At 41.5% G+C, this 27998-nt stretch overlaps 1 protein-coding gene across 1 annotated transcript in view; it reads right to left on the bottom strand.

Annotated features, from left to right (window-relative positions):
- ADCY1 (adenylate cyclase 1) overlaps window positions 1–25697 on the bottom strand; it is a 257663-nt gene extending 231966 nt beyond the window's left edge. Inside the window, exon 1 of the mRNA XM_032796824.2 lies at window positions 24740–25697. Coding sequence (XP_032652715.1) covers window positions 24740–25402 — 663 coding nt within the window. The 5' untranslated portion in view covers window positions 25403–25697. The remainder of the gene's footprint in view (window positions 1–24739) is intronic.
- Between the last annotated feature and the right edge of the window lie 2301 nt (window positions 25698–27998).

Genomic DNA, 27998 nt, shown 5'->3' with positions numbered 1-27998 from the left:
GATGGTAGCCTTGGACCATGGACACAAGCAATCGATTTTGTGATCGCATTGTGGACGCGCAAAACCGATTTTATAACATCGGTTTCGTAATATCGGTTTAAACTACTTCGAAATAATCGTGCAGTGTAGACGTAGCCTTAGGTTCAGCATTGCAATGGCTAACATTTAAGAGCCCTGCCACTCAGTGGAATCCACAGCCCCAAGTTAGGAACCCAGGCACCCTATATAATGCATGGGGAAAGTTAGGTGCCTAACAATGGGATTCACAGAAGCCAACAAAGTGAGCAGGGTGCTACCTAAACTGTTCACTAGGAATTGCCAAAGACAGAGGTGAGGCCTAAGCCCTGCTCTTCAAAAGGAGTCAGACATTTTCTACCACTTGGAATTCACAGCTGTGAACTCTCACTTGGAGGCAGGTACCTAAACCAGATCAGCCCTTTCTCATGAATTGTTGTGGTAGTGGGGGGTACATCTACTACCATTACTGCCTCCAAACACTATAGCCCAGCGGCTAGAACATTTAAGCGGGAAGTGAGAGATCTCAGTTCAATCCCTGCCCCAAACCAAGCAGAGGGGGAACTTGAACCTGGTTCATTCACATCCTAGGTGAGTGCTCTAACCACTGGGATAGAGAGTAAGAGTGAGGAACTTCCTCCTTGGTTGTTATGTACAGGATCTGATGCAGCAGGTGGAGTAATACTTAGTTTGAGCATCCCACTGGAGTTTTGGAATTGAGCTGCTCAGCAGCATCAAGAGTTAACGAGTTTTGCGCACGCACACTGGCAGACCCTTAGAGTATGCCTATAATGCAACGTAAGCTCGTGTCTGAGCCTGGACTCAAGTATAACCCCCTTGTGTCTATGCTGCAAGTGTGCTAACCCAAGGTTCTAGGACACACTCGAGTTAAACCAGGACCCAGAGCCTGAGTCCTATTGTTTTGCAGTGTAGACACAGCCCCAACTTGACTCAGGTCCTGGGAGTCAGCCAGACATATCCCACAATTCCATGAGACAACTTCCTTAGTCCTTTCTATCCCAACAGTCTGCAATCACTCCATTGAAAACAGAAGCCATCCCACCTTTGCAAAACAGCAGCAGCTCAAGTTAGCATTAACCCATTCTGTTCTGATCACCAATCTGCAAGCACACTATCAGAGGCCCTCCTGGGTTTGCAATGGAGAGTGAACCAACCAAGCCTTTTCCAACATGAGCTGTTTCCTGGTAACATGCAAGGCAGGCAGTGAAGTTTTCCCACAGTGCACTATGGTCCTAGAGCTAGAGCAGCCACATTTTGGAGTATATGTGTCAGAGGGAGGGGCGGTTGGTAGGGACTCTGGGAGAGGTTACTTTGACTTGGGTCTGCATAGTGCAGTTTGAATGCCAGAGTCCTAGGTTCCAGCACAGTTAGAAAATCTTAACCTAGGGTTAAAATACAGTGTAGATCCTCAAGCCCAGAGTTTCCTAACATGCTTCCTTTGCAGTGTGGGGCACAGGTCACTTGCTGGTGGATTTTCTGTACCTTGAAGTCTTTAAACCACGATTTGAGGACTTCAGTAGCTCAGAAATAGGTTAGCAGTTTGATACAGGAGTTAATGGGTGAGATTCTGTGGCCTGCATTGTGCAGGTCAGACTAGACGATCATAATAGTCCCTTCTGACCTTAAAGTCTATGATTCTATGGATCAGCTGACTCAACTCCCACTAACCCTTGGCTTACATAGCAGTGTATATATACCCTTAGGGGCCTATAATGTTAGTTGGAAGCTAAGGATCCAAATTTTGGATTGAAACATTTTAAGTAGCAATTAGGCACCTAAATCTCTCTGTGGCTCTGTCATAAGCCTTCCCAAATCTGGACTTTAGCGTCCAGAAATCTGGGTGCCTGCATGAACCCCTCTAAGCTTAATTACCAGCTCAGATTTGATCTCGCTGCCACCAGCCAAAAATTCCAGGGTTTTGGCTCCCTCTGGTCTCCCCAAACCCTGTTTCCCCTGGGAACCCAAAGACTCAGAAGCCCTGAGTCTTGACCACAAAGGGAAATAACCCACTTCCCTTCCCCCTCTCTCTCCCACCCAGACTTTCCTCTCTGGGCTAACCTGAGAGTTACTGATGCAATCCCTTTACATACAATCCAAGAAGCATGTTCCTATTCCACAAGGAGACAAACACCAAACACAAGGAAATAGAAATGCATTCTCTCTCTCTTCCCCCTCCCGACCAATTCCGCCTGGTGCTGCAGAGCTTTACCCTCCGTAGATTCTAACACAAAGAAATTCCCTTCCCTTCGTTCCTTAGCCCACCCAGAGAGAAAAACTCAAACCAGTCTTAAAAGAAAGCTTCCTATAAAAAGAAAGAAAAAATCATGATCATATGAAATCTTCTGCATCAAGCTTGACAATACACGGCTATTATTCAAAGAAAATATGAATAAACAGCCTTATTCAAAAAGAGATACATTTAAACATTCAAGCAACTACACACTGTAAATAAACAAAAAAACAATACAGCCTATTGTTTTTCTAACCTTTGTACTTACAATTTGAACTGAAGATTAGAAGCTTGAAGATAGAAAGAAGAAAAAATCCCTCTCAAAGCTGAGAGCCAGACAAAGACACAGACCCAAAAAATTCCCTCCCCTGAGCTTTGAAAAAATCCAGTTTCCTGATTGGTCCTCTGGTCAGGTGTTTGGTTCTCTTTGTTAACCCTTTACAGGTGAAAGAAACATTAACCCTTAGCTATCTATTCATGACAGGCTCTAGCCCAATATGCTTTCTGTAATGTACTAATAGTGGAATTTTCAAAAGCATCTACTCGGATTTGGTGCACAACTTCCATTGATTTCAGTGGGGAGCTAGATGCCTTGCCTGTTTAGGTGCTTTTGAAAAAAAAATCAGCCTGTAAGTGCCCTCATTTCTTACTGACTTAAATGGAAGTGAAGGGCTCTCTATAGCACACTGTGCTATTTTATATTGGCAAAAAAACCACTATGCTAAATATTTGTCTCAAACACCACAGTGGCAAATACTGAGAAACTGAGCACCTCAATCTCACTGCAGCTAGTGGGTCAAATCTTGAAATCTTTACTCCCTTTTTTTCTTAGGACCTAATTTGTAAAGATGTTTAGGTGGCTAAAGATGCAGATAGGCACCCAGTGCAAATTTCAAAAGGAACTAGACATCTAACATCCATTGATTCAGAATCAGGCCCTTAAGGAATAGAGTCATAGGCCAAATTCTGATCTCATTTACATCAATGTTAATTTAGAATAATGCCAGTTGAATTGTTTCAGATTTATACTAATTAAGCTCATTGATTCATATTCTGTCCTTAGATGTGCTCAAAGCAGTTTTCCAAGCAAATCAATAGAATCTGTGCACGTGCATCTCAGGGCAGAATTTGGACCATTTTCCATAATTACAGCAGTTGTCCATAAAAATCTTCAGTTGCCTCAGATTACTGTAAATGCGGTGGTAACATTATTTCATTTTCTCCAGATAGTTCCCAGACTAACCATACTGTAAATACCATGAAAAGGTTATCTAAGACAAACCTGGAAAGCTTTTGAGCACAACTACTGTATCTTTGAACTTACTGTGATTTCTGATATAACAATAAACCTCTTAAATCCTACTGAAATCAACAGGACTTAAACAGGCACTCATATTATGGTGATGAGCATGGCATAAAAAACTATGTAGTGTAGAATAAAGTGCTTTACTGAGTCAGGGCCTAATAAACTGAGCCAAAAGGCAAGCTTGTAACTCCACTGACTTCAGTGGGGTTGCACAGACTGTAACTAAAACCGTTCAATGGCAGTGGTACCAATGATTGTTTTTATTATTATTTTTTTTAAGAAACAACCTTCTTCCTAGAATGATTTAATTCAAGCTATGGAGGTACATAATGTTTGTTATGTACATAATGTTTCTGTATTGCAACATTACATCTTTCTCCTTTGCTCCATAAAGCGCGTACAATCTTCTCAACCAGATTTTGTCAACAGAAAATTATGCTGCTTATTTTCCCAACTCTGCTGAAACCCATATATCGTCTGCCAGACAAAGCCGTTTCCTTTTCAGTGAATTAATAGCAGCAAATTTAATCTGGGATTTGAAGATCATCAGATATGTATTACAAACAATGCAGCATTTTGAGGGGGTTGTTTGTCAGACTGCTTATTGGACTCAGCGAAGATGATACTGGCAGCACAAGGGAAAACGTGTCAGGTTTCTTTTAGTATAATAGTCATATTTATAGTTACACAATATATTTTAAAGCCTTACTTTCAAATAATCCTGATCTGAATGAGTATGATAAAAGACATTTTTTCACTGGGGGTTATGATTTTCAAGATGAATGTGCTTAAATGTTAAATAATCTTCCAGCAGACAGGCAAATGTTTCTAGTTGAGAGCACAGTGATTATGAAAAAGTAGACCCTTTAGTTGCCCTGGAAACTATATTTGTAAAGGGCCACTATTATATTGTCCCAGAAGCTTTTAACATCTGCATCAAAGCTTCAGAAGAAGAGAACTGTCAGTGAGTATTTATTCACAAAAAAAAAAAAAAAAAGTCATTTCAGGGAGGTAAAGTGATGCACTTTTTTTTCTAATTCATAATAAATGATCTCTCTTCTTGGGAGGTAAAAAATGAAAGCTGTGGAGTTGTAACACGTTCATGGAAAGACAAGAGCAGCACATTTTCAGTGTTAACAGTTGCCGGCTTGGGTTATACAGAAAACCTTCACAGATAAACATGAAGAAAAAGCAACACCAACACCATCATAATTTTAAGTATGTCTGTGTTTCTACTTACTCTTATTAAACACAGTTATACTGAAGTTGCACCAAGAGGCCTCAACCTGGTTGGGACCCCACTAATCTAGACACAGTACAGTTGCACAGTCAATTACATTCCACCCACCAAGAGTTTACAGTACAAAAAGACTGACACGTTGGCAGTAACATTTTGATTTAGCTTAAAACTTAACAAGAAATCTCAACATTAAGAATGGGGTGGATTTTATTTTTAAAAGGATTATTTCTTCATAACCTTTTAAACATATTGGTTTGTATTATTTCTGTTTTACAAAAATAAAAGAGAAATCTACTCGTCTCTAATACCTGCCTTCACGCATATTAACGAAAAGCAGCTTCGGAACGAATCCTGAAGTCCATGGTATAAGGGCTGAGTAAAAACTTCAGAATTTTACCCTTCAATTTAAGACATTTCAGGGACTATTCTCTTTACCCAAAGATTCTGGCTCATATCCACTCTTTTGTGAGTGTGAGGAGTAGTAACATGAGATGCAATTTGCATCATAATTTACAGGAATTTCCACGGTAGAACACTGCAAATAGTGACTATTTCTCTAGTTCTTGCCCCCTTTGACAGATCTTGCTCTCCCATACTTCCTCATACAGAGCTGAGTTGAAAGGCAATATCCAAGGAGGTTCTAGAGGAGGCTACATGGTCTGGATATGTTACCAAATAGCTCCATTTCTGAACTCTCCATCCAGACCTCAGTGCCTCTGCCCACTTTCATTTTTTTATTATTATTTTTTGTTCTGGAGGAGCTCACATGTCACAATAATAGTAGTTCACACAATGGGTGGGGGGCACCCCTGGCCAGAGATTATTCCATACTTCCATGGATCTCCCAAGCCAAAGGGAACATGGTAGTCTCAATAAACCAATTTCCATATAACTATTTGCCTATTTGCTCATAAGAACAGCCATACTGGGTCAGACCAAAGGGCCATCTAGCCCAGTATTCTCTCTTTTGACACTGGCCAATGCCAGGTACCCCAGAGGGAATGAACAGAAAGGTAATCATCAAGTGATGCATCCCCTGTCACTCATTCCCAGCTTCTGACAAACAGAGGCTAGGGACACCATCCCTGCCCATCCTGGCTAATAGCCATTGATGGACCTATCCTCCATGAATTTATCTAGTTCTTTTTGGAACCCTGTTATAGTCTTGGCCTTTACAACATCCTTTGGCAAAGAGTTCCACAGGTTGACTGCGCGCTGTTTGAAAACAGTTTTCCTTTTTATTTGTTTTAAACCTGCTGCCTATGAATTTCATTTGGTGACTGCTAGTTCTTGTGTTCCTATTGTACAAGTCTGGTGGACAGTGGAAATCTCACATAAATGGTAGCCAAGTGGACCAGTTTCCTGTGGAGACATGGGAACTGGAAAGGGATGACTAGGGGAAAGGTAGGTAAAAGTAGCATCAAGGGGCAGATCAAGTCCTCAAGCAACTCCTCTGGGGGAGAGAAAGGCACCACACACATGGATTCTCAAGCTTAACTGTGTGAAGCAGCAAAGGAAACGTTCCTCTTTCCAAGATGCTCTCTATAGCTGCAGAAATAGAGATGAGACTCCATCACTTGGAGCCTTTAAAATGAAGACTGAATGTCTTTTGAAGAGATATGCTCTAGCATTCAACCAGAAGTTATGAGCTTGAGGCAGGGCTAAGTTCTATGGCCTGTGGAATACAGAAGGTCGGAGTAGGTGGTCATAATAGTTCCTTCCGCCCTTAACTATGGTTCCTGTGGAGATGCATGGAGAGAAAGTTTGGGATAGGAGAGAACTTTGGGGAAGGAAGAGCATGAGTAGAGCAAGAATGAGAAAGAGAGACTGAGGGAACAGAGAGAACTAGAGGCCTTCAGCCTGTTTCCTTTGCAAGGGAAGAAAAATGGAAGAGGGAAGAGAAGAAATATTAAAGAAAACCAGCCTGATTCTCCTCTCACTAATACTGGTTAAGTGTCAAAATAACTCTCCTGACTTACACCTGCTGTCTCCTGGTATAGGAGAGAGGAGACTCAGGCCCAAAGCATACAAAACTGAAAAAGAACTAGGGTTAGAGACATTAAAGGACAGAGGTACAGTAGAGGTACAGAAAACCAAAGCAAAGCCTCACAATGGGGAAATGGTAATTTTGTACATACTATTTTATTTAACTAAGTTTAATTACGATACTGTATACCTCACTGGCATGAAAAGCCATTTTTTGAGTACTGATAAAATACATGACGCAGACAAAAAGTCTTTAATGCGAGTCATGTGTCTCCTTGTTATGCTGTTGAGAGTTATGCTTTCAACCACAAGGCTACAGCTAAAAGCTACCATCCTTCCAGGCCCATGACACCTGGCAGGATTCATTTCTGTGATCCCAGCACAAACAGCTAAAGGAACTGCTGTTGAGCAACACAGGTGATAAAATGAGGACAGCTCCCCCTGCTCTGCCTGGCTCAGGTAAGCAGTGCTCTCTTCTAGCTCCCCCTCTATCTTGCCTGATGCAGGGAGAGCTTTCCCTCCTCCCTGTTTTCATCTACTTTAACCACTGCAGTAACAAAGCCAAAATTCTCCCCAGGGGGTAGCAGTAAGATGCTGCTTCCAGGCTGTCAATATTCCTTTGAAATATCATTCATAAAAGAAAAAGGAATTCAACATAGTTTTTTTTTTAAAAAAACAGCGTTTAAGGACCTTTTTCGGTTCTTTCTTTTTACAGAATCAAGCACAATCAGGTCCTGGTTCATCAGTGGCACACTTAGGCACTACTGTAATACAAATAACTAATAATAATGATTATGATGTAACACAGGCTGGCAAGAGTTCCTTGATCTGCATCCCTGAATCCTCTAGGCTGCTGTGTTTAAACAATGAAAGTTTTTGTATACCATGTTTGCTGCATCAGATAGACCACAGTAGAACAAACTGTAAAGCGAAACTATCTCAGCTATTAGTGGATAAAAATAAACCAGCGTGAATAAAATTATTCTTCTTGCTTTCATTCACTGTCAATCTTGACTGGGTCAAACAAGAACAACATTTCAGGCAAAGTTTATGCTGCTAATAATCAAACTACTGAGGGAAATACATTTTTTTAAAAAGTGTAAGCAGCTCCTAAACACGCTCCATTTAACTGTAGCATGAAACTCCTCGTTCTTTTGTGAGCATCGTGCCACAAGTCAGAATGCTGACCCAAGAGAGAGGAAAGTGTTCACCTCAAAGTAACTGGAAAGAAGAGAACATGACATCATAGGATAGCCCAAGCTAAACTGAAATATTTTAAGATAATCCTAGGGAGTCTATTACCCTCAAGACAAACTCTTATTTATGACATCCTGGTCTAGTAGACAGGACACTAAACAAGGAGTCAGAAAACAGGGGTTCTATTCCTCATTCTGCCACTGACCTGCTATATAAGCCTGGATAGCAATTTGACTGCTTTGTTCTTGTTTCCCTTTCAGCTCTTTGTCTGTCTTGTCTATATAGAGTGTAAGATCCTTGGGGCAGGGGCTGTTTCTTAGGTGTTTGTACAGCACCTAGCACAATGAGAGGAGTGGAATCTGGGTTATGACCTGTAGGTGTTACCCTAACATAAATAGTAAATAATATAAAACAATAATGAATTGAGCCAAGCATTTGTAGTGGGTGGCTGCAGAAGGTCCCTCTGTGTTAAAATTGTCTGAACTGGGGATGAAAAGACTATAACGCAAATAAAAGGTTTTCCTTATCTAAGCTGTGCTTAACAGACTAGTACAAAGATACTCGTTTCGAGATATGTAACTAGTGAACTTTAAAGCACTGGGTCACAAAATTACTAATTTTCAGAGAGGCAACTTTTGCCTTTTCTGTGAGTTTGCTGCAAGGCGATATTATTTGAACATGTGACTACAGCATCATGCGAGCTCATTTTGCAAAATACTGTGAGGGGCAAATTTAAAATAAAATATCACGAGGCTTCTTCTGCTCGAGTACTCCTGGCTGGGAATGCTCAGGCATTGCAGAGTACAGCTTATTATAAGATATAATTTGTGCTCCTATAATTAAGGTTTTCTTTGGTGTTTTCCTTATAATACAAGTGTTCCAAACCCAGGCATTAGTAATGCAATGGAATTATTGCTGGTTAATATCAAAAGGTGGAACAATTATGTATGTGGAATAAGAACATAAGAATGGCCATATTGGGTCAGAACAAAGGTCCATCTAGCCCAGTATCCTGTCTTCTGACAGTGGCCAATGCCAGGTGCCCCAGAGGGAATGGACAGGGAATCACCAAGTGATCCATCTCCTGTAACCCATTCCCAGTTTATGGCAAACAGAGGGTAGGGACACCACCCACTCCATCCTGGCTAATAGACCTAGCTAGGTTTTTTTTGAACCCTGTTATAGACTTGGCCTTCACAATATCCTCTGGAAAGGAGTTCCACAGGTTGACTGTACATTGTGTGAAGAAATACTTCCTTTTGTTTGTTTTAAATCTGTTGTCTATTAATTTCATTTGGTGACTCCTAGTTCTTGTTTTATGAGAAGGCGTAAGTAACACTTCTTTATTTACTTGTGGCTGACGTCAATACAATGCTACTCTAAGGGTGCTGGGCCACTTTTTCAAAATTATTTAGGTGCCTAAAAATGTAGATACACGTCTAGTGAGATTTTCCAAAATGCCTAAGCAGGTTAAGTAGAAATCAATGGGACTGAGGCACCTGTGCTTCTGAAAATCTCAGTAGGCACCTCTCTGCATCTTTAGGCACCTGCATACCTTTAAAGATCTGGACCACTGTGTATAAATGGCTAGCGGATCCAGTGAAGAGGAACTGCAATTTGCTTAGCCTTTACATGTATCTTCTGAGATTTATTTCTTGCCAGAGCATCTGGATATGGATTAAAAATACATGCGCTTGGATGTGAAATGAAGAGTAATATGATGAGAGGTTGCATTTTCAAAAGCACTCGGCATCAACTTAATTCTGCTCCCACTGAAGGTCACTCAGAGTTTTACCACTGACTTCACTGGGAATAAAGTTAGGCAGATACTGAGCACTTTTGAAAGTCCTACTAGCCATTTGATCTTTTTTACCCAATATGTCAATGTATTGCAGGGGTCTTGGAAAAGTTTGCAGTTTCATGATAGCAGAGGCACAGGCAAAATTAAGGTAAAATGGAAGCTGGAGGGAGGGAATCTATGGTGCAGTTCATCAATGTGCCAGAATTCTATCAGCAAGTTAGTTTACTAATGCACTAGCCTTCCACCTCCCAAGTCTCAGGTTCCAGTCCCGTATGGCCAGAAATGAAAATCCATTAGATTAGGTTGGCATCAAATTTACTGGGCATTTATACACATTACGAAAAACAGCACAGCCTTGGTACACAAGGTCTAGAACTGGAACAGTATTTGTTTTGCTGATCAGGACTGAAGTGCATTAGCAGACATGTGTAAGCAGAAGTTTACTTAGTGCCTTTCAGCTCTATGTCTGGCATTGTCAGTGCTATTTGTCCATCAGTTTAATAAGCCCTAAATTAATCTATAAATCTGAAGGCAGGATCAAGCGGTTAGCATTTACTAATTGCAATCAGATGATAGTCTTACTTTTATTTATGTGTAATACCCCACTGGGGATTTAGTTTAAAACAACTTCCAATGATATTTCCCTTTTAGGAGGGTATGCATTAGAAGAATTACTGTATTCAATTTACGTAATACCAAAATAATCCTGTTAGATTGTGGACTAACTAAATAGGTTAGGCTTCAATTAAGTTATAGCAGTAGAAGACCCTTCAGGGGTAATGTCTGTCTGTTGCACAAACAACATGTGTTTCAAGATCATTACTGTTAAAAATGTTAACCAACAAAAGACCAAGTTAATTTTGCCCATAAATGTTTCTCTCGCACACACACTTGAGGAACAGATGCACACAGCTGCACTCCTAATATGAACCGGGATTTGCAGCTCTGTCTTTGAGAGACTTTAGAGAGTTAGTTATTTTAACAACTGCTTTATGAAAATTTTCTATAAAATTCTTTACAGAACTTACCATTTTTTTTTATATAGGCACAAATTACTATTCATATTTGAGACCTCAGTCTTTTATTTCTAGATGCCTTATATTTGGGGCTTCTAATTTGAGGTTTTAACCAATAAAATACCAATAAACCACTCAATAAAAAAGGAAAAAAGAAACTGTTTATACAATAAACACCAGAAATAGTTAGTTGTACCTATGGGCTTGTCTATACAGAGCAGCGATGCAGACTACAGGGTGTGATTTCTAAAGCACACAATCACGTTGCGCATAACAGGCCCATGCAGACCCAGCAGGTGTGCACTAAAGTTTCCCTAGTGCGCCTTAAGACACTACTACATTAATGCCCACTAGAGAATATTATAAGGAGATAACTCATTACAGAAATACATTCTATAAATGAGTAATGCAAATAATATTCATTACTCATTACGGTGTATACTAAGAGAAAGCACCAAAAAAAAAATAATCAACTTTATGGACATCTACATAAAACTCAAATCCAACACCCTAAAATAAAATGAATAAACCCCCTAAAAAGAGAAACCCTACATATACGCTATATCTAACCTGAATAACAAATTATATAAAAACACAAGTTGGCCAAATCCTGAGGTCTGCTCTAAGACAGATCTTGTCCTCTAGCTCTGTAGGAAGAGGGGACCCTCCATGTGCAGATATCCCATCCCCCAGATAGAAAAGGGGGCATTCAGTTATCTCCATAGCATCATCCCCCTCTCCTCTATAACCCACAGAAAATTCTACATGAGGAGGGATCAGGAGCTAAGTGGACCAAGGATGAGAGATATCCTCCACTGGACCCAGTGAGCAAACGTGGTGAAAGCTAAGGCTGTCCTGTCCTGTTTCTGTGGCACTGTCTCCCTGGGGGAGAACCTCCATAAAAGTTGGTACTCAGGTGCTGCAGAGAGTCCAGAGGCACAACAAAGATGACACCAATATCTGAATGGATGGGGCCATGCCACCACCAGATCTCTGAGATCCATGTTGATCCCAAGGGCTTCCTCAACATAAGACTGCACAAGAAACTCTGAGGGAAATTTCACTGAGTTTTTTAGCCCCTCTGTAGGTATTTCTGTAGAGACAAATGATCTGGTCCTCAGTTTTCACTTGATCTTGACTTAGAGTCTATGTGAATTTTGCCTGAATAAGGATCTCAATATTTGGCTCAACACATTAAAAAACAAACACACACACAAACCCCAGCATCAGCCTATATGTTTTGTTCCTTCCACTTTGATTTATTAAATAAGTTAATACTAGCAATGGGCAATAGTGTGGAAGGTCTGGAGTAGTTACATTCGCTGCAAACTACACCTTAATATTCTAAGATGTGCATGTTAACTCAGAGCAATTTTTGATACTTCAGAAAAATGCCTCTCTTCTGGTCAATAAACCAAGTAAACAAGAGAAAAGCTGAGCAATTCTGGTTTAAAAATTCCAGCCACCTCGTAACTATCCCTATATGCAAGTAGCTACTATGTCATGGAAAAAGTAGTATGTAAATCATAACTTGTGAACGGTTTTCCTCTGGTGCACTCTTCATGTTGAATCATGTCTGCAGGCCCACCCTATGGTCCGCACAGGATGATTTGTATGACCGAAGGTTTATCTTAATTTTTTTAGTTTTTGATTAAATGTGGCAGATGAAAAGGCCTAATCTGCTGTCCACACAATAGCTATGGTATAAGTGACCATGGATGCTTCCCCCACAATATTCGTCAACCCTGACCTCGAGGGGCCATCTTTAAGTCTGCTTAGGCATGGGGAATTAAATCTTTGGCCACTCTTTGCGAAAACTGGTGGATGTGTGTGTCAACTGTAATGATCATTTGTACATGCGCCCAGCACAAACTGGACAAACACTATCAATCCATTTTACATGCCGTAGGGCATCACAAAAGATATTAGATGGTAATGGTGTTTAGTCATTGTCGCCTAAATTAACTGGAGCTGCTGACCTACCAGAGGAAAAGCTCTTCATTGCTCATCAATTCATGAGTTATGTAATTTAAAAACAAAACAAAATACCCTTTCCAGGACTCTGATGGTGGAATAGAACAGTCTCTTTTAAAGTTTGTACTTAGAAGATCTATAGTAATTTAATTTAGCAGCATACTATAAATCAGCTTTGGAGTTCTTTGTTTTATTGCCAGAGGACAGTCTCAGAAACAAGAGCCTTCAGTTGCAATGTCTTGTACAAAGTAGTTCTGGCCTTGGAAGTAGAATTCCCTTATCTCATCTCTTTCTTCTGAACGACAGACCTATTACTTGTGATCATTCTGGATAAAGATGAGTTTTGATTTATTTTGGTTGGCTTATGCATTGCGAGGACGCATCTCCTTTTATGCATTGCCAGGATGCATCTCCTTCCCAAATCAACTTCTGATTTTCCTTCTACTTCCTAGCCCTGTACGTCCCACAATTAGCACATCATTTTTTTCTATGCAGTTGCAGCAAATGTCAGAAACCATGCAAAGCAAGTCTACATACTATTTGACCCCTCTTTTTCACTACACAAAGGATCTTTTAAGGTGGGCTAGGTTATGAGTTTTGTGTATGAGTGAAAGTCATCCTTGTGCAGCAATCCAAGCCTATTCACATCAAGCCCCAGTTTATCCGCTCAAAACAGATCTGGGATTTTAGGGGTGTGTAGGCCTCATGCAGACAATGTGCATAGGGGCTGATTTTCACTCACTTTAAATATTGTGCATTTCATTCAATAAAGGGCAAATTCCCTGAACTTATGCTCTACAGCTGAACCTGACTCATCATTGAGTGTACTGGGAGATGGGAGAGACTGGCTCAGAGATCATGCTGCTATCTCTCTAGACACTGCGGAATTAAATCAGAGGAGTCTTTTGACTACAAGATCCAAACGCCTCTGAACTGGAGCTACCAGTCATAGTGAATGAACCAGAAGGTCTCCTCTTCCTGAATAGCAAAGGACATCTCAGCTCTTGCCCCAATCACATCCAAGGCTTCCTCATCCAAATGGGAATACTCTGTCTTCTCATCCCTGGTCCATTCCCTCACTTGGAGCAGATCTGGTAGGAAAACTGTTATTAACTACCAGGGAACCCCCGATTTTCTTATGGGGGTATTCCAGCTCCACTGAAGTCTGTGTGTTAATATACCTTGCACTTCACTGTGTGCATTAATGACAGAAATACCATCATAGTGGGCTCTGTGACAGATAGTGCAACCACATGTAATATCTTTGGAGGAACGTATTGTATTAAGCAGTGGAGGAGTGAATAGGGGGCTAGAAGTGGTACCGGCCCCACCCCCAGCAGTTGTTAGATGTACGTGTGGCTTTTCAAGCCAAGAGGTGACATGAACTGAAGGTGGCTCCACCACTGCTCAAAACCCAGCTCTGCTACTGGCATTAATTTTATGAATAGTTTATGTATCACTCCGGACCAGGGATTATATGCAACTCCAGTGGGAAGAAGGGTTGCCACAGCTCCATCAGAAATTAAAAACACAGGTGATTAAGGTAAATCACTCAGGTTGTAGACATGTCCAGACAGATACGACTCTCTGAGAAGGTTTGAATATGCTGGCTCAAGCTGGGTTTTCCAGAGACCAACAGACAAAGCTAGGGCTTTTGGAATAAAAAAAGACTCCATTTAAACTGAATCAGAGCTTTCATTCTGATCCAGCAAACGGACGGAGCCTTCTGTTCAAGAGGGCTCCCAATCCTTGTGGAAGGGTTGAAAAATTGTTGGCCTACTAGGCCCCATAAGATGGTGAAACCCTCTAGTGAATTTTTAGCGTATGCATAAGATGAAGATCAGAAAAGTAAATAGAAACTTCCAAAGTGGTAGAATAGTGACAGCTGCTATAGTCAGTTCATCTCCTCCCTTACTCAGTTGAGGGTGGCTCCACTCACTCATTCAACATAATGACACTGATTTCAAAACAACCAGTAACTACATTTCAAAGCTTAGTTTAATGCAAGAAGGGCAGACTTATCTCCACTAATGCAGACATAGGGAATTAGGTTTCTTCTGACTTCTGTGTCTACCCTGCTACAATCCTAACTACAGAAAAAAGACAAGGATTGAGATATAAAAATAGGCAAATAGTATGCTGTCATGCAGTGGAACCCTGGCCTAGTGGTGCTGACGTCATTTTTTGTTTTACAGACAAATTTCTCTACAAGCAGAGGTTCCCTCTCATTGTGGTTGCTATTTACAAATTACAGTGCACATAATCACACTTCTTAGCAAGTCCCATTAAATGGAATTCCACTATATTTGCGTTTGCAGTGAGTGGAATTCACCCCAGTGCAGAAGACCTATGCAGGACCTATACACCCCACATGTCTCCACAAAGCCTGTAGTAAGGGCTTAAGTGGACCATAAGTGGGATGAGGGCCTTGCCTGGTCCCTCTGCACTATGAAGGAGTGTATTTCATGATAGCAACAAAACCAAATAGCATGGCAAAACACAACATTACTAATTTGAAAGTAGTTTTTACGAAAATGTGAACTGACCCAGTTGAACTGCTGCCTGCAATATGGAATTTATTAATTGTCTCTTTTAGCTTGTTTTCCTCCCAAACCTCAAACATGAGACCATCCAACATTGTGTTCAACCCCAGTTACAGGCCGGTACAGGAAGAAGGAATTCTTCACTTTGAACTAGATGATCTAGTTGGCAGTTAATACTAAAGCAAACATTAGAAGCACTGGCCCATTCTCCACTTTTAAGTAGGGAATTGCATAAGTACTACTCAAGCACAGTACTTTTTTCTGGCTCCGTCAATACTTCAGACTATGAGTATATTTTAAGCAAGGCTCTATCATAAATGTGTTTATTAATGTTGCTTTATTTCCTAATTCTGTGTGGGTGGATAATTACTTATAGTCCTCAAAGCTTCATAAGTGAATTACAGAAGTCTAAAAAATGTCTCTGCTATTATAGTATGTGAATGAACAACTAAAGTACTCTGTGAAAGAAAGACAGACTAGAAGATTTGCTATAATTAGAGACATTATTCTTGTGGCAACAGTTGGAAAGGACAATTAATTGTAATCCTTATGTTTATCTCAGAGGCTGCATAACCATTGTTAGCAAATTCAATACACTCCTTTGTGCGAAAAGGCAACTTCTGGATTGTGTCAATAGCACTTTATACTATAGCTATATTTGAATGCATCCAGGTAGTGTGCATTTCTTCTTTCCTATGGAACATTTTACCAGCCCTGCAGTTTCTGAAACACCCAAGAAAATAGTATCTTGGACAACACTGGATCTGTATTTCTGTTGTAATCTACCTGGCCTGGCCTAAGTAAGTTCTCTCCTTACATCACAATTTACTATTTCATTCTGTACAAGAATTTTTAGGATACTCTTTGTATGAAAATACTACTCAGAATAAATTTGCATTGTATTACATTTGCATTGTATTGTTACATTTATCCATACTGAGATGAGAATTTGGCCCAGTAACACTAATGTAAATCCACAGTAACTCTACTGAAGTCAATATTTCCTCCAGATTTAGTACAGATGGATGGACAGTGTAGTGAAAATGCTGTTTCCTCAAAACTCCTGAACTATGTACTTCAAATCGTTAAAGATTTTGAGCTATATCATCTTGTCTGGAGCAAAAGTGGTCCTGTGGTTGGGGGCGGGGGAAGGGGGAGTCACATATTTCTGCAGCTTAGAAGTAACAGAAAACACGAGCTACCTTCCCTTCTTCAGGGACGAGGGGTTCACAAGCCCCTCCAACCATACTAAGCCAAGGATTCTAGTCCCCAGCCCTAGAGATCTTGGAGCATCTGCAAAGAGGACCTGCCCTCTGTGTTGCTCCCCAGTCTCCTATAATTCCCAGCAGCAGTGCTCCTTCAGGAATTGTACTCCCACTGGCTTCCTCCCTGACAGCAACATTCCAAGGGGAGTAGAATATGGTAGCATTAAGTCCTGCTGGAATTTCCTTACGAAATTTCAGTAATTTGCTAGGGAATAAAGCTGCAGAGAATGGTATCACCCTGTTCCCCTTCTATATCCCCCCCAAAATCTAGAGATCCCAGCAACTTAGTGTTCATGCAGAGAAGCAAACATGAGCTTAGGAACAGTGAAGGATGATACTATTAGGCTCTTCTCACGCCTTCCAAATGTGCCATCCGCATTTGACTTTGATTTGTGCTACTCCCGTTGTCACTACATCTAAAGTGAAAGTGAGGATCTGGCCCTCCAAATTTAAAAATCATGACAGCCAAAAGCCGTTATTTTATGTTTGCCAGCTGTTTATGGAAATGAAAGCAGCATAGGTCACTATATGAGAGAGTATAATTTACCTACACTGTCAAGCAACAAAACTTAATAAGAAGGTTATAAATGAAACTTTTCATGACAGGTACCCTAGTTAGAAAGGATCATATCACACAATGCAAAGCCACACTGAAACATGTCGAGATTAATGATTGCCGTTAAATCTGATCAAAACAATCTGAAACCCACCTTATCTAGATACTGGGCTATACCAGATATATACAGTAGTGTACTGTATTACAACTGTAATTGGGAAATTCATACTGAGAAAAAATAAAATAAAGAGTTAGAGCCAAATTTTGCACTTACATTGGGGGGAAAAATATCTGCCCCAACCTTAACTATGCTGCTGTGACCAGCTCAAGCCTAAAATTATAAAAATATAGTTACACATACACTGTGTGATGCTCCTACCCAATGATGACCACCTTCTCTGTCTGCATGTCTTCTCCCTCCGCCATACCTGGGCTACTCACATTCCAAGGCACCAGAGCTTGAGACAGGTATGTTATATTGTTAGAAAGCCAGAAGCTTTCATTCTAATGGGACATTTGTTTCTAGTCCTGGTAGAGCTCAAGATATCCAACCTTTGAATGTATCACTACTATGTACTGGAACACTATTTTAGTTAATTCTGTAAGTTTCTAAACTATATCAGTATAACATTTCCTTTCCTCTGAGGTCTCTACAGTTGTACTCATGGTTCTAAATGAGTTTACTATTCCCAGAAATGGGATATGAAAAACAAAACCCCCAAAAGAAATGTTTACATTCTCATCCAATCAGCGGACAAAACTGTAAACTCTTTGGGGCAATGACCATTTTTTTTAAATATAGCACCTAGCACAATGGGAGTTCTTGGTCCGTGACTGGAGTACCTAAGGACTGCAATGATACAAACAAACAAACAAATAAAATAAAAATCTACATTATTTCACCAATCACAACCATCCAGCCTAGCTTAAGTAATGAATACTTATAAAGAAATGCAAACAAACAACTCAGAGGATTTTTCTTAAAGTGCAAAAGAATTTGATAAATATACATTTGAGGGAAGCACTGTCTGCTCAGAGACATTCTGTAAGCAGAAGAAAAGTAGCTAAACTTATCTGACAAATTATTCATTGTTAATGATTTCCTCAGCTCTGTGATTTTTGGCAGTTTCACTGATGCCCACTGGTTCTCAAACACAGCTGAGAAACTGACTAGTTTTGAAACTGCGTTCTGTTCCTGCTTAATCCCTAAGCAGCAACAGAGGTACTAAAGATGCCTGTCTACAGACTTAGGAAGCCAAAACTATTAGTTTATAGAATCATAGACTTTAAGGTCAGAAGGGACCATTATGATCGTCTAGTCTGACCTTCTGCACAATGCAGGCCACAGAATCTCCCCCACCCACTCCTGTATCTAACCCATAAGCTATGTCTGAGCTATTGAAGTCCTCAGATTGTGGCTTAAAGACTTCAAGGAGCATGCCCCCACGCGCAGAGGAAGGCGAAAAACCCTCTGCCAATCTGCCCTGGAGGAAAATTCCTTCCCGACCCCAGACATGGCGATCAGCTAAACCCTGAGCATGTGGGCAAGACTCACCAGTCAGTGCCCAGGAAAGAATTCTCTGTAGTAACTCAGATCCCACTCCATCTAACATCCCATCACAGGCCATTGGGCATATCTACCGCTAATAGGCAAAGATCAATTAATTGCCAAAATTAGGCTATCCTATCATACCACCCCCTCCATAAAGTTATCAAGCTTATTCTTGAAGCCAGATTTGTCTTTTGCCCCCACTGCTCCGCTTGGAATGCTGTTCCAGAACTTCACTCCTCTGATGGTTAGAAACCTTCATCTAATTTCAAGTCTAAACTTCCTGATGGCCAGTTTGTATCTATTTGTTCTTGTGTCCACATTGGTACTGAGCTTAAATAACATATATTCTGTTCACATGTGCAAAATCATCTTCACAACTGTAGCCCTTCATGTGATTTTTTATAATGCAACTCTACGCTCTGCAGAAACAAATGGCATGCCATCTCCAGCTCACCAAGAGCTTACCTATTCACCACTTTTCAGGGTATGTTGTAACTGAAGACTAAAATTCTACTTTAACTACAAAGACATCAGTGTCCTTCACCCTTCCACAAGTAAGTTTCCTTCAAATACAGGATGAAATTCAGCTGGAAGTTATACACGGAGACTGAACATACTACCAGTATTGGCCCCAATCCTACAAATGCTTTGTGACTTTAGGCATGTGGAGAATCCCATGGATTTCAATGGGATTACTGATATGCAGAAGCATTTGAGAGACTAAGGACATACTTGGCACTTCTTGTACATAATGCTTTCCAATATTAACTACTGCATAAACGTGGAAAATGAAGAAGAGCAAGTAAGCAACTAGTCCAGTGCAACAATATAAGACTGCATCAGATACAGGATTAGAATTTAGTAGCTCTTGACTTCCACTCCTTTTATTATACCACTAGACCTCCCCCCCTGTTTTGCAAAGGGAACAGGGGGATCAACAGTCCTGTCAACGATGTGGTTAATTAACTGCCTTTTCCACACTAGCAGAAAAATACGAACCATATAAAACACGAAATGTGGACAACTCTTTGTGATTTTGTGGATTATTTTGCCAGTGGCCTGGGAAGTCTACAATAACTTAATCAAATTGTTAAATGTTAAAGGGCATAAAAATGTGTTATGTCAACATTTTCTAAATCACCAGCCTCCCTCTGGCTGCTCTTTCCATAATTTACCAGTTCCCCTCTACTCATCCATTTTCCAAGCTGGCATTATTTAGTTACTCGCTTGACCCAATACATTTTCAATTTGCAATACATTTAAATATAAAATAGATTGAAGGGTACAGTACAAAAATATTGCTCTGTCCACAGAGTTGAAAAGAAGATATATTTATGGTAATTTAAAATGGCATCCATGTTTCTGCTTTGTTCGGTTAACGTGTGTTGCAATTCTTTGGTTTGCATACACAATTCTATATCAGCAGGGTGCAACCGCATGCCTACTACTTTACAAAACTCACCTACTGTGCAGGTGGATTATTATATATATGATAGGTATAAGATATACCTATGGGGGGTGTAATATACACGTTCTGTTAATGAGCAAGAGAACAAAATATTTAAAGTTATACAAAGTTAATTTAACAGCAACTTAAGACATGAAGATGAGCCCACACCACAGATAAGTAATTACAGTAACCCTTGCTCACCCCATCTGCCTTTAGTGTCTAAAACGCCCACTCATTGCATCTCAACATAAATTAGACTAAGCTTTTGGGACAGAGATTATATCTTTTTAACTGTGCTGTTAAGCACCTAGCACATGTTTGGGCACTGCATAAATAAATCAAACTAGTGCAAACGTCATTAAATCCTCCTTTGTAGGTTCTACCTTTTCCAGATACTACTTTACGGTTTTGCTCACAAAAACACTGGGGGTGAGGGAGAAGTAGTCAACATGCAATCATGACTCCCACTGCAGTTAATGAGAGTCATATGGCTAAAATGCTATTGATTGCATATACTATGTCGATCTTTATGACTATGTTGTAGCTAGATATACAAAAATAGTTGAAATCCTGCCCCCAATGAAGTCAGTAGGAGTTTTATTATTAACTTCAATGTCAGGATTTCACCCTAGCAATGCCCCTCTGCCATGTACATTGGCCAAACCAGACAGTGTCTACGCAAAAGAATAAATGGACATAAATCAGACGTCAAGAATTATAATATTAAAAAAACAGTCAGAGAACACTTCAACCTCCCTGGACACTCAGCTACAGACCTAAAAGTTGCGATTCTTCAACAACCAAAAATTCAAAAACAGACTCCAATGAGAAACTGCAGAACTGGAATTAATTTGCAAACTGGACACCATTAAATTAGACTTGAATAAAGACTGGGAGTGGATGGGTCATTACACAAACTAGAAACTATTTCCCCATGCTAATTTTCCCCCCTATTGTTACTCACATCTTCTTGTCAACTGTTTGAAATGGGCCATCCTGATTATCACTACAAAAGTTGTTTTTCTCCTGCTAACAGCAGCCCACCTTAAATTGATTAGTCTCCTAAGAGTTGGTATGGCAACCCTCATCTTTTCATGTTCTCTGTATGTGTATGCATATCTTCCTACTGTATTTTTCACTCCATGCATCTGATGAAGTGGGTTTTAGCCCACGAAAGCTTATGTCCAAATAAATTTGTTAGCCTCTAAGGTGCCACAAGGGCTCCTCATTCTTTTTGCTGATACAGACTAACACGGCTAACACTCTGAAACCTGGCACCCCAGGTATGTTATACATAAGTAACACTCAATTCTTTATATTTTATTTTATTTCAATTATTCAGTTAACACTGGGGATTGGGATCCCCCATTTAGTCACAAACAGGTACAGAAAGGACAGCTACAGTTCAATTTTCTCCATCTTACCCCGTCAATGTGCTTCATCCCTGACTTGGACGGAACACCTCGAGTGGTGTAGAAGGCTATGTGAAATAAGCCAGGGAGTCCCCATAAACAACTCCCTGCATTACTAACCACAATCACATTTGATCTAAATATTCGTGAAGTTCACTTAAGGCTTGAACCTCAAGAAAAATTATTTTCACAACAAGCTGGTCTATTGGTTTTAATATGCAAAATTGCTCATACTTTTATATGAATGCAAATATTATGCATACAGAAGAGCTCATTTAGGGACTGATCCTGCACCACTGAAGTCCATGGGATTTTGACAGTTCAGGCCCTGATCCTGCTCCCATTGATGGAGGTCTTGGATATAAAGAAACTCTGTTTATAATGGAATGAAAATCTTATGGCCAAAAACTTGTCAAAAGTGGCCTCTGTATTTGGTCACCTCTGTTTTTGCGAGTCCAGCTTCAGACACGTTGGGCCTGATTTTGCTGACAACTCACTTCAGTGGAAGTTATGGGCACTGAGCATTTCTGAAGATCAGAGCCAATGCATCTCAACTTGGGCTCCCAAAAGCTGAGGCACCCAGGAGTCAGAGGCCATGTTTGAAAAAGCTGACCTCAGTTGTTCTATTGCTTTGCACATCTGGTTGCAGTAAATCTCTGTTTACGGGGCCCATGCAAACCCTTTCATTCAGTTGCAGCTCTGCACAGCTCCACAAGCCTGGACAACGGACTGTGTCCTGCGTTCATATAGGCCAGCACAGAAGGGAGCACTGAGGGCAGGCTGAATTAAATCCTGTAACTAGAACAATGCATAGGAGCAGCTCCTGCAAAAGGGCTGTGCTTCCCCCAGGATGCCCACATAAGAGTCAATTACTCTGGTATTATGCAGGCTTCAGAATTTCAACGGTTGTGAAAATACTGTGCGAAAAACTGACAACTTCATCATAAGTAACATACATCTCTGCTAAATTCACAGACCTATTAATTTGCTCAACTTGGAGCAGATTTCTGCCTAATATTCTCACCAAAGCATAATACTCATGGGACTTTGTATAAATGACAAATTATTTTGTAAGGGGGAAAATGTACAAATGCTATACCAGCCTCTAGCAGGATTTTTTAACACTGCCTGTTGATTAGCTGAGGGGAGATCAATAAGAGGACAAAAAGCTTATCAAAATATTTATCCTCAAGCCCTGGGTAAGAGAATACCATAAACAGACGTGGTCGTGCAAGTTAGATCCTTTGTTTAATTCTGGTGGAACAGCAGGTGCCACTTGTAGCTGTAACCCAGCATCAATTAATATTTGCCTCCATGTCCTGGGGATTAGGATTCCCTGGGCTCCATTTGGGAGTAAAAGGTTCCCGACTTCTGGTACAAGAAGCAGTCTGTAACCCCATTCAAAGCAGAGTATTTTAGTGTTTTTCTTTTATCGTTTTGGATGTTTTCAATGAAGCCTCCCTGAATTTCATCAGCACTCTCTCTCATGGAAATTCTAAATCACGCACTTAAAAATAGACACATCAGATTATCTGGGTAAATCATAAAGCTCGGCTTATCTCTCTCTTCCCCTTCAAAACATAAAATTTATTTTGTCCACCAGCATCAAACCAAGAGTAATCCTGTAGTTCCAGCAACCTCACTTCCTTGACTATCTATTATATCCATATGTGTGTGTGTGAGATTGTATGAATTCATGCCTTGGTGCATGTGATTGTGTTACTGTCTGGGGGTGTATGTCTAAGTGTCACGACGCAGCCTGATATGACCAAGGAGAACAACATCAAAAATCAAAAGCAGTAAAGTAGCAAATAATCTAAACAAGGAATAAAGTATCACTAAATATTAATCTAAAATCTCTAAGACCCATTATTGTTCCTTTTAAGAGCAAACATAACTGACCCAGTACTAGAGAGAATAAAACCAGTCTTTCCCAGTGGTTCAAATACACAACATAATAGAACCTAAACAGACAATCCTGACTCCTAACCCCATTGCTTCAAACATGCGCATCTCCCTACTCTCCTCCCCCATTCGCAATACAGCCCATCAAGCCATGGGAGCTGTAGAAAGCCCTGCAGGGCTATAAATAGCCACTCCTGGGAGGGGGCACAGAGGATGGAGGAAGTGCAGCAGCACAGTTCCCAAAAATGCTGCAGAGGGAGGCATCACTGGCTTAATTCTTTGGGGGGTGGGGGAAGACTGTTAGGAAGTTTAATTACATACTAACTAATCTGCGTGGGGAGGAGGAAATGGCTGGAATTAGGAAATGAAGCTGGAAATGTTATGCACACTGGCAGAGGAAGAGGGTGGGATTTCCATTTCTGGCTTCCCACCCTCTTCCAAGGAGTTTCTCCAGCTCCCCTGAGCTCTGCTATTTGGGGTCCGGGGTTGGAGAGGATCTCCTGGGGGTAGAGTCTGTGGAGAAAATAAGAATATCAGTTCATGTCGATCTCACCAAACAAGTCTAGCTACCTATTCCAAGTCTATAGTGAGTCAGATGGAATTTATTTATGTTCATTGACTGCACCTACCGCATGAAGTGTCCCCATCGTCGAAGTACTGCTGCTACTTTTTATTACTACTATTAGACAAAGTCAGAAAGCTTTTCCTTGCCTTTTCACCCAGCAGCCAAATATCCCTTCCTTAACTTTGATCCACCTCATCCCTATATCCCCCCTCCAAACTTTGTGATGTTGGGAACCAGCAGGCAGACGGCAACATACCTTCGCTAAACACACACGTCCCAACACAGATTATTCAGCACCCACTGCTTCCCAGTAGCTGCTACGCAAACCTAATACCCCGATACACTATTAACACACCAGCCATAGGCACACTCCATGCATCCAATATGCACCACACAGGCACCGCATGTCTAGCTCACACACTCACTTCCCCAATACAACTACAGACACACTGCAACACAAACTCATACACACACACACACACACACACACACACACACTTCCTCAATGCATAAACCTACAAACACACACCGCACGTCCCACAATGCACACACCGTCCCTGCATTCTATACACATCCCAGGTCCAATACACACACACACTAAACTTCCCAAACTCTGGACACCCCCGAACCACCACCACCCAGCACACACAGCAGCTGCAGTGCCCCCCACCCCCCGGCTGCTCCTCTCCTTTCCCTGGGACTTACCGTCCTCCAGAGCCGCTGCCTCTTGGCACTGACCGAGGTGGCGGTGACGATGAGGTGGCAGACCGCCACCACCAGCCCGAAGACGATGGCTAGCAGGGTCCGCACGGGCAGCAGCGAGTAGGAGACGAAGGTGACCAGCATGAGCTGCCACATGCCCTGCTCGGGGGCGCTAGGGGGCTCCAGGCCGTAGGCGCCCAGCGAGAAGGGGCAGCAGAGGAAGGAGAAGGTGAAGCTGAAGAGCAGGGTGAGCTTGACGATCTGCTGCAGCTGGGTGACCTGCAGGTACTTGACGTTGGTGACGATGAAGAGGGAGAGGAAGATGATGCAGTGCACCGGGTGCGAGCCCTTGGAGATGGTCAGGCTGGGGCCGGAGAGCAGCTCCACCAGGGCCAGGCTGGCGGTCAGCACGATGAGCACGGCCAGTGCCTTGAGGGTGGAGGTCTGCTCCAGCTTCAGGTTGTAGCTCTGGAAGAGGGACTCCAGCTCCTTGCAGTCGAACTCGTCCTCGCAGGCGATGGCATCCAGCAGCAGCAGCGGAGGGGGTCCCCCCAGCCCGGCGCCCGCGCCCGCCGCGGCCGGGGGGGAGCAGCAGCAGTGGCAGCACTTCTTCCTCTTGTTCTTGACTTTCTGAAACGGTATTTCCTCCATGTCAGTGCCATTCATAAACCCCGGGAAACGAATGCTCCTCCTGGCGTCCCCTGCTGCTGCTGCTGCTCCTCTGCCTCTCTGCTCATAGAGGGAGGGGGCTGCGAGCTGGAGCAGCAGCAGCCGCCAACTAGGAGCCGGCAACCCCCAGCTGCAAAGCCTCCTAGGAGCCGGCAACCAGAGCCAATCTACTAGCAACCAGAAGCAGCCCTAGGGAGGGATCCAGCCACCCCCAGATGCAACCTGGTATCCAGAGATCGCTGGGATGGCTGCAGGACAGAGTCAAAATCTCAGTTGTGTTATTATTCCAGCCTCCCCCCCTCTCCCTCTCTGGAGCTCCAGGGTTGATAATCTCCTAATGACACCAAAACACCATCCAAAGGTTTGAAATCAAGCAAGGAAAGGGGGGCGGGGGGAAGGAGTAATCAACAGGCAGAACTCGCTTCAGAGAGCCTGGTTAGAGGAGCGGGAGCTGGGGGGGAATAGTTGCCTAGGGAGTAGCCGACGTTAAAAACAACAAGGGGGCCTGGACTAAGCAGAGGAAAAGAGAGAGGTAGGGGGAGGGGAGAGAGGGAAGGAGACGCAGACAGAGAAAGAGGGTGATCCCCTTGCTACGTCCAAGAGCATTTCACTGGGACTCGGGAATGATATGCGCCTGCGCACTGATTGCTTGGGAAGCCAGACACGTCTCCCCAATCGGAGCAGATTGACAAGAAGAAAACACCGATTTGACAACAGGACCACGTTTGAGGCTGCTTGCAGCCCCCCTCCCCCGCGCCCGCCTGCTACCTCCCTCCCGCCATCGGAACACACACATCCAGCCATCGCTTGCCCAGAGTCAGCCGTGCTTTGCTTCACTTCGTGCTTTGATCAGGCTCCGCATTTGTTTTACGTCCCTGCAAACGCATTAGTGTGCGGACCCGCCAGCGGCAGAGGAGGAGAAGCCTAGCCTTCTTGGTACGAGTAGAGTAAATAATACGAGCCACGGGAAAGATAAAAACTTTACACCTCCAGCTTGGTTAGTTTACAGACATTCTGTCTGATGTGGGAGAAACATAACCCATTACAGGAGGAGGCGAAATAGCATAATTTGATTTTAATGGGATGTGTAAAAGAAAGATTGCAATTTTTTGAGTAAAATGTAGCGCTCGCTTAATGCTTGTCTCTGCCACCGCTAGTCAATTATACATTAAATTAGTCCTTAAATCATGAAGAGTTTCACTTCCTTGTGCACCGTTACATACTCTGCGCCAAATTCTGTCCCTGTTTACGTTTATGCAATCCTATTGACTTCACAAGCTGTCATTTAGTGCAGAAGTTAGGCTGAGATCTGTATTTAAACTGAAAAAAGTGATATTATGCAAGTGCATGTTTCCGAAAGAATTTATATACCTGGGGTGCATAGAAGGATTACATTTTTAATCAGTAGCTGTCAATCTGACCACACACAATTTCCGTATATAATCAAAATTTATAAATAGGCAAAGAAAGAAATGGTTTGGAATTAAGTTTGTGACAAATTAGCAGATGAATGGTAAAAACAGGTATACTTTGTTTATCTAAGGATATTGACTATATATTTTGACATGTGATGTTGACAATTTGGGTTTTAACTGTTTAGAAAACTAACTTTTTGAACGGCAACATCTCCTGTCATTAAATAATTATTTGACTCTCTGCTCTTAATTTCCTATATCTGTGAAAATTTAAAATCAATAGCTATCTAAAAATGCTTGCAAATAAATAGACATTATAAAAAAAAAATCTACCAAGCATATATATAAAATGTATGTGTCCTTCAAAATGTGTGCAGATATTAAAATACGTGAAAGGCAACAAAGAACATAGAAAATAATCCAAAAATCTCAAACAATATTTCTGTCAGCACTTCTGACTTTTTCAGGGAATAAATCAGATCAGTAGCTGGGGGCAAATATTCTTATTATAGGAGTTATTTTCCATTTGACACAGGAGTATATTATGCTTCCGCAAGATTTTTTTTTAAACTTTCAGTGCCAACACTACACTACTGCACAGTAATACTGCCATGTTATCTCCAGTGTTAAACTTCTGTAACCCTTGTACTCAAGTTTGAGGCTATCAGCCTGATTCAAAGCTCATGAAGTCCAGGGTAAATACTCCCATCCACTTCAATGGGCTTTGGATCAGACTTTAAAATGCTTTTCTAATTATTTTCGTATAACGATCCAGAACATTATAAACTGTACATGTGGATGATACTGTTTGTTTGTTTTTTTTGGTCTGAAAAAGACCAAAGGATTGCTTTAATGATCTTGTGGGTACATTTAAGTCTCGATGGCCTAATCTCTCTCTCATTGATGTCACTTAAATCTTGATCATCAACTTCAGTGCTTGACCCCTAAGTCTGATGGTTTGCATTTCTTCCTTGGTGTTTACATTGCTTTTAAGGATGCTATATATAATTTCTGAAAGGTAAAAATTGCTTTTTAAAATCTCTGATAAATGTTCTAATATAGTGTCAAACATAACAGAAAAGAGCAAATCATGAGCAAAGTTGTCTGTTATATTCCTGTAATCAATGTTATTTTAAAAATGCCAAGAGTCCAAGTAGCTTTGGCAGGCTGGCTATTTT

This window comes from Chelonoidis abingdonii, chromosome 2, assembly GCF_003597395.2.
Source record: "Chelonoidis abingdonii isolate Lonesome George chromosome 2, CheloAbing_2.0, whole genome shotgun sequence".
Taxonomy (NCBI): domain Eukaryota; kingdom Metazoa; phylum Chordata; order Testudines; family Testudinidae; genus Chelonoidis; species Chelonoidis abingdonii.
This window is presented reverse-complemented; position numbering and strand designations above follow the sequence as displayed.